The 20981-nt window shown below is 33.9% G+C and overlaps 1 protein-coding gene across 2 annotated transcripts; it reads right to left on the reverse strand.

The window, feature by feature from the left end:
• Window positions 1-2217: 2217 nt before the first annotated feature.
• Window positions 2218-14537, reverse strand: LOC132182940 (uncharacterized). 2 transcript variants are annotated; one of them, XM_059596310.1, is made up of 9 exons: window positions 14121-14537; window positions 10249-10594; window positions 9531-9680; window positions 9324-9458; window positions 9025-9090; window positions 7427-7477; window positions 7221-7334; window positions 6991-7075; window positions 2218-2649 (listed from the first exon to the last, which is right to left on the reverse strand). In XM_059596310.1, exons 2-9 carry the CDS (start codon window positions 10444-10446, stop codon window positions 2420-2422), a joined length of 1029 nt encoding a protein of 342 aa, XP_059452293.1. In that variant the 5' UTR covers window positions 10447-10594; window positions 14121-14537; the 3' UTR covers window positions 2218-2419. The 2 variants fall into 2 exon arrangements, with proteins under 2 accessions (XP_059452293.1, XP_059452292.1); XM_059596309.1 differs by having other exon boundaries at window positions 7221-7337.
• Window positions 14538-20981: the final 6444 nt, after the last annotated feature.

Genomic DNA, 20981 nt, shown 5'->3' on the forward strand with positions numbered 1-20981 from the left:
ATTAGCAATATGTAAGTTTGGGGGTGTGATAAGTGCTAAAATATTCATATTTTAGCCCCTTAATTTACATTTGTTAATTTTTTTTTAGTTTTGTTAGTTTGTACAATTTTACTTCATTTTTGTGTTTTATGTCTTTTTATAGGTTTTTTGAGGAAAATGAAGTAATTCTGGAAGTATCGGGCTTAAAGAAAAAAAATTGGGAAAAAGCTAGAAGTCTTGGATCAAGAGGTAGTGCGCTCAAGTGTGCTACACATATGCGCTCGAGCGTATATAAATTATCTAGTGATAATATTTTTAGTAAATGACACAATAACTTGTACCATATGATTATATCATATGATAAAATGATTAATGATAATATCAAATATTTCTTATTATTTACTATATATATATATATATATGTGTGTGTGTGTGTGTGTGTGTGTGTTTATATATATATATATATATATATATATATATATATATAAACACATATGCATAAATAACAAAAAATAAAGGTATATAATATATTTGTTATTATTGGGCAATGTTTACTATATATTGTTATTTGTTACTTATTAAAAAATATACGAGCCGAGCCTAATAAACGAGACGAGCCTTATACGAGCTTGCTCATGAGCTATTCATGAGTTGAGCCGAACTTGCTTCGTTTAATATTCGAGCCAGCATTCGTGTTCACGAAACACTTCATTTAATATTTGAGTCGAGCACGAGCCGAACTTATGTGAGCCGAGCCCGAACTCACTCACGAGCGGCTCGCTCTCTTAACACCCCTAGTTGGAAATGCTCCAACAATCTTTCTATTTTATTCCATCTTCAGATGTATTTTTTTTATTTATAATCACCCCTTCAAAGCTTCGAGGTGATTATAATTAGCTATAACTAATTTTTCTAACAACAATATACCACGTGGAAAAGTTGTAAGATAGAGGAAGAAAGGCAATTAAGCTCGCCTCACAGCAGGTCCCCCTTTCAATCCGCTACTACGGATCTTGCGCGGATTTTGCATGCATGGGTTAAGATTCTCATTGTGGAAATTGACCAGAAAATGTTTCTAACATTGTCTAACAAAAGATTCCGATGAAAAATCAAATCATTGCATGCCTATGGATAAGAAATTCATGCCGTCCTCATTTATTTTTTTATCATTGACCAACACCATTTTGGACCCAATAGACTATTTGATTTTTCATCCCCATTTCTTGAAAGAGTCATGCTATTTAGTAAATTATTATACACTGTGATATAACTTAATAATGTAGTATTTAAAATTAGTCATTAGATTTGTACTTAAAAAAGGCTAATTTTTATTATTATTATGTCATTTTAGTTGTACGTCAGCCATATAACAGTCTAATAAATAATATTACTCATTTATTTTTAGATAATGTTATTTAATAGACTGTTATACAACTATAATATAACTATAATAACTTTAGCAGTGAAAATAAGCCATTGATTTTTTTTACAAGCACTTGTTGATTCAAAATATTTTAAACTAATTAAATATTATTTCTTTATAAAATAAAAGTTTCCTACTTGCCCTCGGATATTTTACAAAATACCAACACAGTTCCAATAAAAGGCAAAGAGAGGAGAGTGAAATATTGTGTTTAAATAATATATATGAAAGCTATAGGGGAGCTTGTTTATTGGGTAGCGCTATATCATATCCAATGTTTAGGAAGATGGTGTAAGTGATTTTTTAGTTGATTTTTTTAGATTTTTCCTATTTTTAAAGAAAAACAATAGCTTTAAAATAATGCCCTCCGTGAAACTAGAGTAGGCTTTAAGAGAACTACTCTAGAAGCCCTTTGAGGTCAACTCAATAAAATGGCCATAGCCCATTTTAATTCTTTAAAAGCAGCCTTTGTTCCACCCAAAATTTTCCTTCTTTAGTAACTCAGTCAAAGGAGCCGCAATAAGCATATAATTCCGTACATATTTGCAGTAATAACCCTTGAGACCCAAAAATTCTTGGAGTTCCATAATGAATTTTGGTTTGGGCCAAGATTGCGTTTGCTTCAATTTCAAGATCATCCACCTTCATAGGAAACAATGTGGCCCAAATAGTCCACCTCACAAGCCCCAGTTACACATTTGGAGGGCTCTACAAAAAAATTAATGAGCACTTAATACCTCTAAAACTCCTTGGAGATGGTCCATATGCTCTTCCCACCTTTTACTGTCAATTAGGATATCATAAAATAATAATAATAATAATAATAACAAAAACTTTACATAAATAGGGCCAAAAATGAAATACTCTAGTGTTGAAGGATGACAAACAGTAGTTGATATTGTCACGTCAACATTGTTAGCTAGTTGTGAGATACAAATGTGGAATATAGCTTTACTCTTATCATAAATGAATTTTCTAACGATCTTGGGAAAGAAAGTAATGGTTATACAATCACCACTAATCGTCATCACTTTCATAGTTTTGTAAGAGAGAGGCTAGTACAATGCTTGTATGCTTTAAACTGCTATCTTCTGGAACAACTGGTAGTTTACTTGTGTTATCTTTCTTCTCCAATTTTGCTGAATTGCTATCTTCAGAGGCTGCTTTCTTAACAACTGAAATCCTAACGGTTGAAGACTTGATTACTAACTTAGCATCACCAGGAGCCCCTGAACCACCTTCATTTTCTGTCAATAACCAAACATTATTAAACATGAATGTCACTACTCGATGGGAAATACCACAATTGATCCAAACTAATTTATGCCATATTTCAGAAACAGAAAAAAGTTCAATAAATTATATAATTTGCCTTGCAGTCAACAGTAGCACTACAAAATAATATATCACCTTGTGCTCAAAGTATTCTCTCTCATAATAAATAAGATACCTTCTGCTCCTTTACCCAAGGTATTACCAATGGTATTTCCAAAGAAACAGCTAAAATTCATGTCTCAGAGACATTGGCATACTCATTGAAACAGATAAAGACCTTGTTTCGTATTTGCTTTGTTAGAATAGGCCAGATGAAATCAAATTTAGATCAAATCATCTATATTATAGCTAGGAATCAATCTTCTAGATGGGAGAAATCCATGTAAATTGAGTAACAATATTGCAATTTTAACTCAAATAGAAAAAGGTGTAATAAAGCTCATTAGTTTCAACTCAAAAACTTATTGACCAGTAATTCCATTCATACAGCAAAATTCCAATAATAATGACCATTGGATTTTACGGATGTCAGCTCAAAATAACAAGGACTATCCCTCCAGGTCAAATAGAACAGTAAAAGGTAGGCTTTCAAGACATAGAATGAGGAGTTACTATTGGATAAGCTTCATTACCCGTTGAAATGTGTTTTAGAAAAGCAATTGTTGCAAATTCAAGTGGACTTTTGTTATTCATCTTTGATTACATCCCTTCAACTACATGTCTAGTTCCTAATTATGAATGATATCCTCAGAGAAGGCCAGACTGAAATGCAGACTGAAATGCCTCCCAGTCAACAACTCAAACAACAAGGTACGTAAAAGCATTGCTAGATTTTCAAATAATTTAAGACATTCATAAAGAAGATAGGATGTAGACTGCAGAGAAGGCTAGTACTTTCTCCCGGAAGCATGTACATGCAATGTATGTAAGGCAGTGGTACTGTCGATGGAAACAGCGATAGCTGCTTCAAACCCCGCCCCCAAGCCCCAATTCCTCGGAAGAGGGGGGAAAAACCTCTTGCTTTATGTAACAGCCCTGATATGATACCAAAACTATATATGATTAACTAATCCAATAAATTTGTTGACACCATTCTTCCCCTACTACATAACATACTCACTTGACACAACATTGGGGTTCCCTCTTGATATCCTATATTACCATTAATGTGACTACTTTTGTTGAAATGGAGTAATTATCAAAACTAATGAGTCAACCTCAATCACATGCCTTCAATGTAACATAAATTAGGCAATTCCATATTCCTTTTATCTTTGATTGTGCACCTCATAAAGCATAAGAGAAAGGCAATTTGCATACTATATGATTGGTGTCATATAATTACTCTAAAAAGAAAAAAACATGTATTTGTGCACACATGCAAATCCAGAACAAACAAGATTCCAGTTATGGGTTAATCTTTTAAGGCTTCAAAGTTGAACTTGGCAATGCCTACGCATAAACTCAGAGAAACCATAAAGGTGGAAAAAGAAAATAATATCAATTGAAAGAAAATCCTAAGTTTACACTGCCCTTTAAACAGTATTGAGAATGTGTATGATCATGTTAATTGAAAATTCTTATTGTATTTGTTGAGAAGATGTAGTTTTGGGGAGAAATAGCATTCTTAAATTGAGTTTTGTATTTCTTCTATGTGCTTCTCTGTTTCAGTGAATGGGGAAACATTAAGGTTTCTTCAGTAACTCCCAAGATTTGAGACAGAGAGATCCTTTGCCACTGCACTGCTATTATTAGTCATTGTCATTGAAGCTCAAAGTTAAATGCTTTCTGCTCCTGAACAGGAAGCTCCTGAACATTATGGTTTCTTCAGTAACTCCCAGGATTTGAGACAGAGAGATCTTTTGCCACTATCACTGCTATTATTAGTCATTGAAGATCAAAGTTAAATGCTTTCTGCTCCTGAACATGAAGGGCTTCTTTCATGTTTTTTTTGTGGGGTCTTAAGAACTTTAGTGCGATTAAACATTTCTCACTTTATGTTTGCAGATGACACCTTCATTTTTAGTGGAGCACACCCTAACCACCTCTGCTATCTACGTGCTTTATTCTTTTTCTTCGAAGTTGTTTTCAGTTTGAAATTAATATGGATAAGTCATAATTGGTTCTTGCGGGGAATGTTACTAATGTTGATGGACTACCCAATAACCTCGGATGTGGGGTTTCTTCTTTACTATTAAAGTATTTTGGTCTTTCGTTGAGACCCTCTTTTAAGGCCAAATCTAGCTGGTTGGAAGAGGATTTATTGAGAAGATTGAGCATGGTCTAGCTGGTTGGAAGAGGATTTATTTGTCCAAGGGTGGCAGGATTAATTTAATCAAGAGTTCCCCTTTCCAATTTGCCTAAGTATTTCTTGTTTCTTTTCCCTTTAGGCTGGTGTTGACAATCACGCAGAGAAACTATATCGGGATATTTTGTAGGGTGGGCTAGGTGAAGAGTTCAAATATCACCTTGTAAACTGGTCCAAGGTTTGTTCTCTAATTTTTGAAGGAGATTAGGGATTCATAATTTGCTCCTTTTTAATCGTGTGCCACAACCACTTCCCCAAGAGAGGGTTTGTCGAGAGTTGTAGTGAATTCTAAATATGGTAGCTCATAGGTTGGGTGATGCTCTAATGAGGTTCATAGGTCATTTGGAGTGGGGTTATGGAAAAATATCAAGAGGGTTTGGGGGAGTTTGCTAGTCATACCAGATTTAAGATAGGAAATTGCTCTAAGAATAGATTTTGGAATGACTTGTGGTGTGGAAATAAGGCCCTCAAGAAAGCTTTTCCATATTTGTATAATATAGCTCACGTTAAGGACACTTTTGTGGTGGATCATTTGGAGACTTATAGTAACTCTTCAGTGGAACATAAGCTTTATTAGAACCGCTCATGATTGGGAGGTGAAAGTCTTTACTTCATTCTTCAATTTGTTGTACTCCTCAAAGTGGGCTAGGGACGTGAAGACTAGCTTTGTTGGGTCCCTTCCAAGAGAGTATTGTTAGACGTTAGATAGTTTTCCTTGTCCCCATGTTGGTACTCCGTTTCCTTGGAAGTATATTTGGTGGAATAAGGTCCCCATGAGAGCAGCGTTCTTTGCTTGGTCGGCTGCCCTAGGAAAACTCCTCACCAAGAATAATCTAAGTCGCATGTCATTGTGGTGAACTGTGTTGTATGTATAGGGAGTTCGTGGATCATCTTTTTCTTCACTATGAGATTGTGTAACATCCCAGTCCCATATGGGAATAGATGAGTAGCCCACATAGAATGGGAAGTTTATAAGAGATGCTCATGGGTGCAAAAATTCTCATATTGTTTACCTATTAGGTGAAGCTGGACTTTATAAGTGATTCTATAAAACCTTCAAATTGACTTAAGTCCTTTTAGGGTCATGGCATAGATGTGGCTAGCACTTTTCTCTATCTCGTTACAAACAGTATAAAACCTACCTAGAAATGCCAGGTGGTACTATTAGTACTGCATAATGTGGCCATGACGAGAACGTCAAGAGTTTAAGGGTAAGAGTTTGTAACACTCTAGTCCCATATTGGGAAGAGATAGGTAGCCCACATAGAGTGGGAAGTTTATAAGAGATAATTAAGGGTGCTAAGTCCCACATTACTTACATACTAGGTGAAACTGGGCTTTATAAGTGAGTGTAGGAAAATTTTAAATTGACTAGTCCTTTCGAAGTAATGGCACAGATGTGGCTAAAGCTTTTCCTTATGCCGTTACAAATGATATCAGACCCTCCTAGTAATGCGACATGTAGTACTACTGTACTAAGAAAGCTCCAAACTGATTAGCCATTTTTTGAGATAGTGCAAATGTGGCAAATGCCTTATGGAGCGCTATTTTTAATCATGCTGGATTAACTTGAGTAATGCCTAACTACGTGGTTGACCTTTTCACTTATTGGAGAGGGTTGAGTGGCAATCCCTAGAGTGCAGCAGTGTGGAAGATGGTTTCATCCTATTTTTTGTAGTGTATTTGGAGGAAAAGAAATGATAGGAGTTTGAAGACCGCAAGAGGACAGTGGTGGATTTGAAGTCCTTTTTCATCACTCTTTTCCACTAAGCCGCTTCTTTAGACTTTCCTTATTTGCTTTCTTTTCATGATTTCATTGAGCATCCTTTTTTTTTTAGTTAGGCGTCCTCTTGTATACCTGAGTTGCGCCTTGTGTTTTTTAATGTTTCGATTATTTATAAAATATATATTTTTTTTTTTTATAAAAAAAAAATGTCAATGAATAATTGCAGTGCACTCCAACTTCTATACTACGAAAGGGGAAAAAATCTAACATGTCACATACCTTTGTTATTGGGACAATCAGCAGAAGTTGCTCTTGCCAAAGAATCTATTGGGTTACCAGGAAGCTCTTTAAAGAGCTTTCTTCTCTGCATTGGAATCACGTGCAAACATAAGTTCACAGGCTTAAGTTTTTCCAATATAATAACATAGATAAAACTACCTGCAGCAAGGAACCTAAAATAAAGGTTATCCCAAAATAAGACACAAACTATCATTACAGCAAATCAATACCTTCGGTTGATCAAAAGATGTTTCACCATTGCCACTTGAAAGCTGAATCATATCTTCATCATCATCATCATCAAGATCTTCATCATGAATTCTTCGAACATAATCTTTTGAATTCTGCTAAAGATTTAACAAAGTGAACTAACTTAGAAACAAATATCACCAACAAAAAGGAGAAGAGGACGGTAAAGTAGAATGGATGTACTGACATGAAATATTGATTTTATAAGTGCTTCATCCTCTTCTTCCAACTTTTTCTCCTGTAAACATACAAATCATTAATAGTTAGAACCATATGGTCTATATATATATATATATATATATATATATATATATAATATGTAATGAATTTATATTATTAAAAAGTGTAAGACACCCCTAAGTATACAGGCAGTATACATAAAGAGGCTCCAAACAAGCAAGAAACCCAAACAAAACAACAAGACCACCCACAAAACCGAACACCCGACATGCGCTCAAAATCAAACCCCACAATACAACAGAGCCCAACACCCCCCAAGGCACTCAACACTAGAAAGCGTCAATCTTACCTTTCCCCCGCTAGAGGATACTCCTTAATATTATAGCTCCTTTAACATTATAGTCTATAGAGCATTCTAGGTTCCTAAGCTCCCTTCTACCCTTAACCTTCCAAGGGGCGACATCAATCCCCTCACACGGATCTCCCATCAAAGCCCAGTCTAAGCGAGTGGCAAAAGAGAGAGATCAAAGCCCACAATACAACAGAGCCCAACACCCCCGAGGCACTCAACACTAGAAAGCATCAATCTTACCTTTCCCCCACTAGAGGATACTCCTTAACATTATAGTCTATAGAGCATTCTAGGTTCCTAAGCTCCCTTCTACCCTTAACCTTTCAAGGGGCGACATCAATCCCCTCACACGGATCTCCCATCAAAGCCCAGTCTAAGCGGGTGACAAGAGGGAAACCAACCAAAGGGTAAGGAAAATCTCCTTCCCCACCCCATAAATCTTCATCTTCCCCACACCAGCAATCATCGTCATCCCCACCCCAGAGAGAGAGAGAGAGAGAGAGAGAGAGAACAAGGCCAACAGTTCCACTTCTTGAAAAGGACCAACTGTAGATAAATTTGATAAGAATCTTAATATGCATTCTAATAATTTATATTGTTTTTTATGCACAGATTTATAAATTGAGCCATTACAAAAAATATATTCTCGAACATTGTTTCAACAAGTGGTTTTGATGAATTTGTGTACATGAACACCTATAAATGCATGAAAACATAATGGATGTAACAAATTAAAAAGCATAGGTAAGTAATTGACATTTACAAGTTGAGCCACAAAGTAACAGCGAAAGAAGTTCATAGAATAAATAGAATCATCGTGGTTCTTTGAACTTTGAAGAACTTCTCAAAGACTGGAATACCGATACAGTCCAGGCAACTAAGGACCGGTTAGCCACAACTGAAGCAACATAACAAAATTAGATCATGTGGCCGGTTGAAGAAAGAAACAATATCTAGTAGTCAGGACAAATCAATCCATATGTCCATTATGCTTGATTGCAAAGGGTAATTTGACCCAACCTTCTATGCCATAACCGCATCGGAAATTCATCATCTTCTATCACCAAGTACTCACCAGTAGCACAAAAGACAAAAGTTTTTTTAAACATACAAGGCTTACGATACGTAAACAACTCTACTAATCCAATGGATTGGCGACATGCAGCCCTTTGGGATTTTACTGATAGACATGTCTGGACTGTAATTTATACATAGAGCGACACTAATCTATATATAGAGCAGATCAGTCATACCTTTTGCACAACTGTATGCTGCAAGGCCTCAAGCATGGCATCTACACTCACAATTGCATGTCTGGACTGCAAAAACAAGGGGAAAAACACACATTAGTACCAAAATCTCATTACCTTCGGGTTTTCATCAATGTGTTAATTGATAAATAAAAACAAAAATATCATACACAGGTTGATGATTTCATGGCAACAAATCTAAAGGACAAGTTACAAAGCTATTCAAGCCCTTAAAGACCCCAATTTTTTTCACTGTCAAATGAATGCCCTATTAAATAAAACACATTTACTAAAGCAAGTACCTTCATAGACTTCATCTCATCCAGTGCAGCCAGTATATCCATCTCTCTTTTTGAATCCAAGGTTCTATTCTCCAAAGATTTCATCGCATCTCCCATCTCTTCAGCATCCCTTTTATGTTTCTCCGACTCTGTTAGCTGATAAAAGGAATACCTTATCAATGAAGTCACAAGCTATGCTGATAACAACGTGATATATAAAATTTTTACCTCATCCTCTTCACGCCAAGGTTCAAAATTTCGTGTTGCACCAGACTCAACGATATAGTCTGAATTTTGAGGGTCTGTCTTCATCGTGAGCTCAGCAGAGCACCTTGTACATTTGAAATAGAATCGGAATAGTGGAATTCCTAAATATGCCTGCAAATGATTAAACATTAATAATACAGTTCAGTGAGTTCACTAAACATCACATATTCAAATCTCGCACTAAGAAACCTGCCACACAAGTACTATACCGGAATAGGGAAAACAAAGAAGCAATAATAACTATGAAGGCTTCGGGCATTCTAGTCACCTTCTGTGCTCTAAACAACCAATATCACTAGAAATCTTTTAACAACATCAGCATGTTTCTCTGAGCTAGGATAGGCTGTGTTTTATACAAGATATGGAACTAAGATTAAACCAAGAGAATAGTCATGGTTTAAAAGAAACAATGGCTCAAAACTCAACCCAACCAACCATTGATAAATTTCAGAATGTACAATGATAAATTTTAATCTAAGCGAACAAATAAGAAAAATCTACTAAACTAGAAATTTTTGTTCAATCAACTTAAGCACATTTAGCAGACAAAAACCCTAAAATTTAAATAAATAAGAAAATTTGATAGTAACAAAAAATTTCAATGTTGAGAAATATAACAGTTATGTAAGCTTTCAATTTTGTTAGGAAGCCCTAAAGCCAAAGGGAAGAGAAAAACAACCTCGCCGACGACGTCCTCTTTGCGGGAATTGAACTTGGTTCCCTTGTAGATGTAATTGCCGCAGGTGTTGCAGCGAATGCTCATGGGGAGCATCATGCGGACCTTGATCTGCTGGTTCTTGGGCCTCCGAACCCGCGGAAGCTTCGAGGGGTCAAAGTCCGGCGGGTAGTACTTGTTCAGCACCTTTCTCTCTCCCATTCTTCAAACAAACCCGATACGGCGATCGCTCAGTCGATGATTTCCGAGGAAGTGCTGGTGACAGGCTGAACGGCGTGCGGTGCTTCTTCGGTGACAGCTGCAGAGTGAGGAGCGTGGTGGTGGGCAACCGTGGGAGACGTCAGTTGCACTGCAATTATAAGACCAAAACCCAATACTTTATATGACTTTCTATCTTTTTCTCAATATATTTGATGGCAAGAAATGAGGAATCAATAGGGAATCAAAAAATAACATATTCCTTAAAAACAAGCATCATATTCCAAGTAAATTAAAGTAACTCAGATTTAGAAACACAATCCGTAGAAACAGACCATAGCACATGTATTGAATACATTGGATTTAACAGCTTTGTATCCGCAAATCCGAGGAGAACCCACAAAACAGAATAGTCTGACCAACAAGTAAAACTAAAAACTTTTTCAAAACAAAACATAACCCAAAAACAAAAGCCTAAACTTCTAGCTCAAAAAAACATCATTAATAACTGCCTGAAACAACCATTAGGCTGAGTTGCTCATTAACCAGAAACCAAAATCAGCTTAAAACAATACACCACAAAAAAAAAAAAAAAGGTTTAGTTACATGGTCAAACGTCCCTATTGATTTCGCAACGCTTGATTAGGGGCACCTGGGACACCGGTTTTTATGGTGACTAGAATTTAAGTTTGAGACTTTTTTTTACTAAAAAGTGCCTCGAAAAGGAGTCTTTTGGAACAAAGCGCCCCCTTTTTTTAAAAGGGGGCGCTTAGTGATGAAAAACACCCCCTTTAAAAAAAGGGGGCGCTTAGTGATGAAAAACGCCCCCTTTTTAAAAGGTATCGCTTCCTAGGCAAGCGGCCCCTTTTTTAAAAATGGTCGCTTGCCTAGGAAGCGACCCCATTCTAAAAAGGGGGCGCTCAGGTGAGTAAGCGCCCACTTTCATAAAAGGGGATGCTTGCATGTAAAGCGCCCCTATTTCTATATGGGAGCGCTTCCACACCGCAAAGCGCCTCCAAAAATTAATATATGGAGAAAATGTGTTCCCCACGCAATCCATATATATTTTTTATTTTCTCCTGATATACAATATGCAATATTGTATTGCGTATTCTCTCCATAAATATTGGTTAATCCATAAATATTTTCTCCATTCATCAATCTCATACAATCTTATACATATCTCATAATACATATCTAATCCATATATACAATCTCATATCTCATAAGACATCTAAATCCAAAATGATGATATCATAAACACAAAGTGCATAGCATCTTAAAGAGTTAACAAAAATTGTACCATACATATGAAATAAAATATCCAAAATGATATCATAACACAAAGTGTACCACTGCTTAAAAGAGTTTACAAAAATTGTATACTGCACATGAAATAAAATATATCAACGGGTTCGCTTAGCATTTGGCGTCAAATACGTACCCAACCTAACAGGTCAAGTATACATACGTCACTTAACGATTCAAATTCAAATGGCATCAGAGAAGGTATTAAATTTGTATTAAATTAGGATGGCATCAGAGATTGTATTAAACACTGATATGGAATTCTACATTACTAGGATACTAAATTTTAATGAGAAATGATAGATCGAGGTATTAAATTTGTTTCATTAGGATGATCAATTAATACTAAAAGATTTCTTTCATGTCATTATGTCAAATTAATGTATATGGATACGAGTCAATGTTTTCATGCCTCCTCCTCCAAAGTCCAAAGGATTCGATTTTAGTGTTCCACTTGGGAATCATATATAGGGGCACCTACTCACCTACCCCTACAAGGCTACAACACCCCCCCCCCCCCAGATTTCTTTCATGTCATTATGTCAAATTAAAAGGTGACATGAGAAAGGTCATGAACATGGTGGTTGACAAGTCAAAAGCAATAAAAACATATTTATATATTTATATGAAATATTGATTTCTTACAGGTACGGAAAATAAAGGCCCAAGCTGAAATTTGTTGTATTAACGTAGAGACATATCCCATATAGTATTTTCAATAATAGGTATGGTGTAGATTTTTCATCTACAAGACATAGTACAAGTATGAACAACAATTATACTTGCATATTAAATTGAAAGCATAAAAGAAATCAACAAGGGTGAATAAAATAATTTACCTCAAGTGGGAGAAGAAAATTGGAGAAGATGACAAAATGTTTTGAGAACCTTGTGTAGTATGTGACGTTGGAGAGAGAGGTAGAGAAAGATATGTAAATTTCCTTGAGGATTAATGGTTATTTATAGGTTTTGGTATTTCTTGAATAATGAAAGAATGAGAAAGAGAGAGACAGTCGTAGATTTTCTTTGAAGAAGAATGGGTAGTGCTAAGTTCTGGTGCTCTTGAAAAGATAAAATGATAGAACAAGAGGGAGATAGAGAGACGGTTGCGTGCAGTGTTTAGAATGCTAGCGTTCTTGAGAGAAAAATGAGGGAAGGTAAAAGTTTTCAGAAAATAAGAGAATAAAGAGATGGGCGGCAATTTGGTACTCTTTGTTTAGGGTTTCTTGTTTTTGGTTTTATAAAATCTTCTTTAGAATATATATATATATATCACTCCATTCATGCGTTCACAAACTCAAGTTAGTTTTAAAGGAAAGATTTTGAAAATAAATGCCTAGTTGACATGGGGTACATAGCTAGGTTTTGGGAAAATCTTTGTCTAATAAAAAATCTATCTTAACCATATAGGCATATGGCCACTTGGTTCAATTGTTTTAGAATCCCATGAAACAATGAATATGGGCATGAAAGGAGTCTTATGAGAGGAGTCCTATATATTGATCAAAACATTCAACGATTCGTCACTTGGGAATCCGGCAAAGTATTCGTTTAATACATTACTATACGACTGTTGTATGGTAATTGACGTCGTAGAACATTCACTTCTAATTTCAATTAAATATTCTACGTAAGTTAAAATACAACTTTTTTGGATAATGTTTTTCTAATATATGAATATCTCTCCTTGATCCTACACAGCTCTCTTTCGATGTGGGAATTCTTTCTATCTTCGGTCAATTGAAAGGAAAATATAGAGAAAAGTTGGAGAATTACTGCATGGTAGATAAGGGTTACAATTATTTTCCAACCAACCTAGCTGGCACTGCATATTCTAAGGCACTCTTGGTAATAATTAAGCAGCATATATTCTTATTTCTTAATATAATCTGACTTCTCCTTCCCCCTACTGATCAATCATGAATTCTAGATTGAAGGCAAGGAAAAGGCTAAGTGAGATTGTGAATGAGATAATTTGTAGAAGGGAGCAGCAATAGAACAAGCAGGTAATTAAACACAATTACACAACCCAGAAAACCAGTAATCCAACAAAACAACCCAACACTTTTAGAATCGTCTAATCCAACTCTTTTCAATACAATAACGAGAACATAGAACAAGCAGGTAATTAAACATAATTACACAACCCAGAAATCCAACAAAACAGAGAAAACTTTAGAATCGTCTAATACGTATTAAAATCCTAATTTAGGAGTATACTCCTAAAAGCAGAGAAAACTTTGCTGAATTTAAAATCCCTAATTCTCCTAAAAATCATAATACATCAAAAATCTGACTATTACAATCCCAAATCGACAACTTAAAGGGACAGCAGAGACAAAGAGAAACAGAGACAGAGAGAGACTCACCAGTACAGGAACAGTAACGGCGGAATAATCGCCAGCCGGAGAGAGAGCACTATCTGGGCACCGTAGAGAGAGGATACGTACGCGTCGATCGATCGGGGAGATGGAGAGGGGGATGGCCGGCCGGTTTCGACTGGAGAAGATGGCCAGTGGGTTGGCCAACCGCGCGGGTCACTTGGCGCCGGAGAGAGAGAGATAGGGATATGGAGATGGAGAGAAGGGGGGACTGGCGCCGTAGAGAGAGGCCGGCCGGTTTCGACTGGAGAAGATGGCCGGTGGGTTCGCCAACTGCGCGGGTCACTGGGCGCCGGAGAGAGAGATAGGGATATGGAGATGAAGAGAGGGGCGACTGGCGGGCCGCGCGGGTAGAGGCTAGGGAAAATATATAGTGAGGGAGAAATTCATGTGAAAGTGCTTAGGTTTTCAATGCCTAGCAGTACATCATACGTATATTATTTATAGAGTATAGAGTTTGTAATTATCTTGGTATCTATATAATGACTACGTCTCTAACTCTAGGAGTAGATAATATAATATTTAAACTATATCTAATCTAGCTAATAGATATGAATTAGTCTAAGAATTATAATACAATGTAAACTCTTATGAGATAAATATTATCTCCTTCTATATCTAGATTCCTCTTGTGGTTTATTTATTTTTTGTATATTTTTCTCTTAATCTTCCGGGTTAATCTTGGGCTTTTTTTTATTTTGATTTTTCCGTTTTTTTGTATATTTTTCTTCTCACCCATCTTTTGGGTTAATCTTGAGCTTTTGGGTTTTGTTTTTCAGGTTAATCTTGAGCTTTTGGGTATTGATTTTTGGGTTTAGTTGTATATTTTTCTCTTAATCTTTTGGGTTGAGCTTTTGGTATCGATTTTTTGTTTTGTTTTGTTTTTTGTATATATTTTTCTCTTAAATCTTCTGAGTTAATCTTGAACTTTTGGGTATTGATTTTTGGATTTTTTTTTTTCTTAATATTCTTGGTTAATCTTGAGCTTTTGGGTATTGAATTAACGTTGAGCTTTTGTATATTTTTCTCTTAATCTTCTAGGTTAATCTTGAGCTTTTTTTGGGTTTTGGTTTTTTGATTTTTCTTTTTTTTTTTTGTATATTTTTCTCTTAATCTTCTGGGTTAATCTTGAATTCTTGGTTAATCTTGAGCTTTTGGGTATTGAATTGATGTTGAGCTTTTGTATATTTTTCTCTTAATCTTTTGGGTTAATCTTGAGCTTTTTTGGGGTATTGAATTGATGTTGAGCTTTTGTATATTTTTTTCTTAGTCTTCTGGGTTAATCTTGACCTTTTTTTGGGTTTTGATTTTTTTTATTTTTCGGTTTTTTTGTATATTTTTCTCTAGGTCAATCTTGAGCTTTTGGGTATTGATCTTTGGGTTTTGTTTTTCGGGTTAATCTTGAGCTTTTGGGTATTATTGTTGGGTTTTGTTGTATATTTTTCTCTTTATCTTCTGGGTTGAGCTTTTGAGTATTGATTTTTGGGTTTTGTTTCTCGGGTTAATTTTGAGCTTTTGGGTACTTTTTGGTATATTTTTCTCTTTATCTTTTGGGTATTGATTTTTGGGTTTTTTTTTTTTTTTTTCTTAATCTTCTGTGATAATCTTGAGTTTTGGGTATTGATTTTTGGGTTTTTTTTGGATTTTTTTTTCTTAATCTTCGAGGCTAATCTTGAGCTTTTGGGTATTGAATTGATGTTGTGTTCTCTGGGTTTTGGGTTTTGTTATAGGTTAATCTTGAGCTTTTGGGGTTTTTTTTGTTATTTATATATATATATATATATATATATATATTTTCGTGTTAATCTTGAGCTTTTTATGTATTGATTTTTTATGTTTTTTTTTTTAAATTTTTTTTTCTAATTTTTTATTTTTCTCTTATTCTTCTGCAGATGCAGCTACAAATTTTTGGTGGTTGGCTCAAAGAACAAATCCGGATTTCAATGCAACTTTTTGACTATTTTTTCTCTCCCCACGCACACACTGACACACACCCCACCTCACTTCTTTTTCTTTATATGAAGTTGGATTTTGACCCATTCACTCATACAATCTAATTTCATTTTAATATATTCATACAAGAATATCGAAGAAGAAAGAAATGGAAATGTATTGCAAATGAAAATGTATTGCATCATCATCGACCTCCTAAAATGTCTCAATATCATCAAACACCGCTTATCAGCTCTATTTATTCAAAGTTAGCATTAGGAAGAGCTAAAGACAATATGGGAAAGAGATTATTTGTAAACTGATATTAACTCCAATAGAATATATGTAAAAAAACTATCTAATCAATCTACTTCCATCTAATATTAATTGTCTACCAACACAATGTCTTCACCTAATACTCACTGAAACTACTTCATATCATTATTGAGGGAGGTTGGCTGATATGAGATTCTTAAATTTTGTTAGAAGAATGTCCAACCCATTTAAATTTTGTTCTTATGAAAATGGTTTATTTTAAAATTTCTTAAATTTGGGCAGTGCTATTTACTATTTGTTATTTGTTTTTTTAAAGATAAATATTTGGAGTACATATATGCTTAACCCATTATCGTGCCTATTGGTTTCCTGATGCATGGCAAATTGGAATATGCAATTTGTTTGCACCCGTGGTACTCCACTGCAACCCCTACATAGCAAATCCAAAAGCTACCCTCCTATATCATAGCAATAGCAATGGTTATAAGGATACGTAGATTTTTGAACAAAAAACAAAAAGAACAAAAAAAGTATTGGGAAGCCACGTTCCAGTCAAGTAGAGTCTGTATTTTTGTGGTCTCTAATAAATGATACATGACTATTTTTCAAATGATTAATATTTTTTGTTTGTTATGTCATCGCCTTTAAAAAAAAAAAAAAAAATCAATTTAGTGTAATAATTTTGAGGATTTTAGTATTACAATCAAATTGGGGATATAGATGGATATATTTTTTTAAAAAAAACTGAAAGATAGGTTGTGATGTATAGTACCTACTCATTTGGATTATCGGCAACTTTCTTAAGTATCGATCGATAAAAATATATTTTAAGGTATCTCAAGGATTTAGAAAAGATTATTGATTATGATTTAATAATTGTATTATGGTTTTATGAATTTAGGTTGTGAAATGAATGTTGGTAACTGATTTGGTGACAAAAGAGTTTAGATGAGTTTTTTATCACGGTCAAGATTTGTTGGTGACAATAATCGTACTATAATTGAGGTTATAAAGTATGGATTTATGGATGAGAATTTCGTAGTGACAAGTAGTGAATGCCTAAGTTTTGCAGAAATAGATAAAATGAGGTATACCAAAAGATCTATAAGAATTTTGAAATTTACATTTGTGGTTTAAGAAATTTGATATTGACATGTGCGGTTTAAGGATCTTGATATATTCTATAGAATTTAATGGTTTTGAGGTGGAATTCATAAAAACCTTTGAGGTAATTCTTAGAATTTGAGGTGTTAAGTCTTATGTGATTGAGATAAACGATATTGAAGTGACGTTTAAAGTTTTGAAGATAAATTGATGCTCATAGGTTGTGAATAATAGTTAAAAGTATTGACGCATTAGTAGATATTGTATTATGATAATTAGGGGTGCAAAGGCGGGCGGTTTTTCCGCTAACCGCTTACCGCTATAACCGCCTAACCGCCTAACCGCTTTAACCGCTAACCGCCTAACCGCTATAACCGCCTAGCTGTTAGCGGTTAGCGGTTATTGGGTCTACTAACCATAACCGCTAACCGTATTTTTATATAATATATTTTTATAATTATAATTATAAAAATATTTATACATATAACATAATCACTTGATCATTAAATCACAATTTTTTTTAAAAAAATAATTAAATCACAATTTGAGTATTAATATATTAGCACTATAATTTATATAATTATATCATATAATCACTTGATCATTAAATTACAATTTTTTTTTAAAAATAATTAAATCACAATTTGAGTATTAATATATTATCACTATAATTTATATGATTATATCACATGAGATTGATCATTAAATCATTTGATTATATAATAACAAATTATACATATATAATATGACATAACTCATAAGTATATCAATTCATACTAATACAACAATTAAATATCTAGAGACTTATTTCCAATATATGTTATAAACTTATAAGTCTATATATGTTATAAGTCTATATAAGTTTACATATGTATATGAATAATATAAACGTATAATATCAATACTTAATCATATGATTCAATGACAATTCAAATATTTCATTCAAGACTTCAAGTGAATCATATTATTAATGTAGAATGATGATATGATTCGTATAATATCAAATTAAGTAATTGACATTGGATTAAACAATAACCAATGTGTTACTTATAAACACAATTTAAGTATTAATGTATTATCATTATAATTTTAGTAATTTATATATTATCACTATAATTGATATGATTATATCACATGATGACTTGATCATTAAATCATATGATTATATAATAATAAATAATGCATATATAATATGACATAACTCATAAGTCATAAGTCTACAAGTTAATCATATGATTCATGTACAATGATAATCACAATTGATTCAATTGAATTAAACAATATATTACTTATAACTACAAGTCTACAATTTAATTAAAGCATTATTAGATACTTTAGGAATTTAGGATTTAGAAGATATTAAAAATACAAGAAAAAAAAATGAGGGTAAAAAAAAGCCCAAAAAAATAAGCTCAAAAAGCCCTAAAGAAAGCCCAGAAAGCCCAAAAGAAAAAGCCAAATTTTAAAAAAGCGGTTAGCGGGCGGTTATCTATTTCGCTAACCGCTAACCGGCAGTTAACCGCTAACCGCTAACCGTTAGGCGGTTAGCGGTTGCGGTTAGTGAAATCTACTATCCGCTAAGGCGGTTACGGTTAGCGGTTATTGCCACTAACCGCTAACCGTAACCGCCTTTACACCCCTAATGATAATTTTAGTTTTATGCCAAAGCCTTAGGTAGAATTTTCTTTACTAGGTAGAGATGATGGATTATTATTCTGGAGGTAATTTGAAGTATAGAGCTAAAAGTTGGAAGACAGTATAACACTTACAGCTCGCTTGTTTTATGAATTTTTTTTGGAAGACAGTATAACACTTACAACTCGCATGTTTTATAAATTGGGGGAAGAGATTAGTTGTCTTTTACTTAACTTTGCAGCCCACATCTTTTGACTAATTTGAAAAATTTTAGCTGTTGCCAAATGGAACCTAAATTGAATGTACCAAGGTAAACAACAAATGCTATTTAGCGTGCCCACACACACATATATGTATGCCTATATAAACATATGAGAAAGGTAAATTATTTTATGCTCGGTATATCACATAATAGATAGGAGTGGAATTTAATTATGACTTGATACAAATATAACCATTACAAGAATGAAATGTGATTCTCATAAATTGATTATCTGATTCTGGTATATGACTCATTTTACTGGATCTTGAAAATACAGATTTAGTAGACAGGCAAGAAAGGACATGGGTAAGTTTCCAAGTTGGAAGTTTCAAAATACCCATGTTATATATTCTCCCTCTTAGGTCTTGCAAGGTCAAGAAAAGAAAAAAGAGAAATTAATAGTCCTGCTATGCCTTATTTTTTATGCTTATTATTATTATTATTTTGGTATATTTTTCTCTTTTTCTTTTGGTTAATCTTGAACTTTTTGTGGGTATTGATTTTTGGGCTTGTTTGAGAGCTCCATATTTAATGAATGTTTGCTGTGAAATATGTGCAATCATCAATTATAATTTTTTAAAATTAAAATAACTGTTTTTTAAAATCATTTTAAAAATCATAAAAAAAAAAAAGTATTCCCAACTTTGAATATTATCATTATTTATTCTTCTTTGGGAAATGACATAGATTTATCATTTTAATTATTTTTCAGACTGCAATGAAGTAAGTCTCCTTTGATGAAGCTTTCTCAAATCTGTGTTTTGAAAGTAAGATTGGCAGAAATAAAGTAGACCACCAAAACGTTGTAGATCTTCAGAATTGTCGTGTGGCTTCTCGCCCAAACCCTTAGTACATTGCTTCATATGCAACAACATCATTTGTAAATATCAAACTCCTTTTGTATTGAACCTATGTTATTAATAATAAATTTTACCAAATCTGCGTGGGACTCGAGAACAAACATAACAAAACTTCAACAAAAGATTTGGAAAAAGAAGGTAAACACAAAAAATAAAACCATATCTTGCGGAAAAAAAGAAGCAAACAGAGGGAGTGGGAGCAGTTGCGTGAGTTTGAAAAATGGAGAAAGAGAAGGAAAAAAAGTTTGAAAAATGGGGGAAAAAAAAAAAAAAAAAAAAGGTGGTGTCCATGTACTGGTCTAGTTTGTTGGTCCGCTAAGGCCAATTATTGCACAATGTTGTGTCATGAATGAGAGTGTGGTGAGTGAGAGAGACGAAGAGATAAAAATAAAAAATAAAAAATAAAAAAAAAGTAAAGAAGTGGGGTGGGGCTGCGAAGAAAATGAGGAAAGGAGAAGAAATAAGCATTATAAGATTAATTGCTATTAGCACAAAAATAAAATCAAAGCAAAAAAAAACTATACTAACAAAAAAATAAAATCCTCTATTAAATATTTATACAAATTACACAAATATAAAGATAAAAAAATAAAATAAAATTACAAAGAAAAAAAAATTAAAGCAAACAACAACAAAATAAAAACAAAAATTACTAGGGATCAAGTAGGTGGAGGATGAGGTGATTGGAGGCTCAGGGCCTTATATATATTACAGACCAAATGTTCATTGATACGAAAAAAGAAAAGAGCTGTTCCATAGCGGATGTGCTGCTCCAAGAGA

Source organism: Corylus avellana, chromosome ca5 (assembly GCF_901000735.1).
Source record: "Corylus avellana chromosome ca5, CavTom2PMs-1.0".
NCBI lineage: Eukaryota > Viridiplantae > Streptophyta > Magnoliopsida > Fagales > Betulaceae > Corylus > Corylus avellana.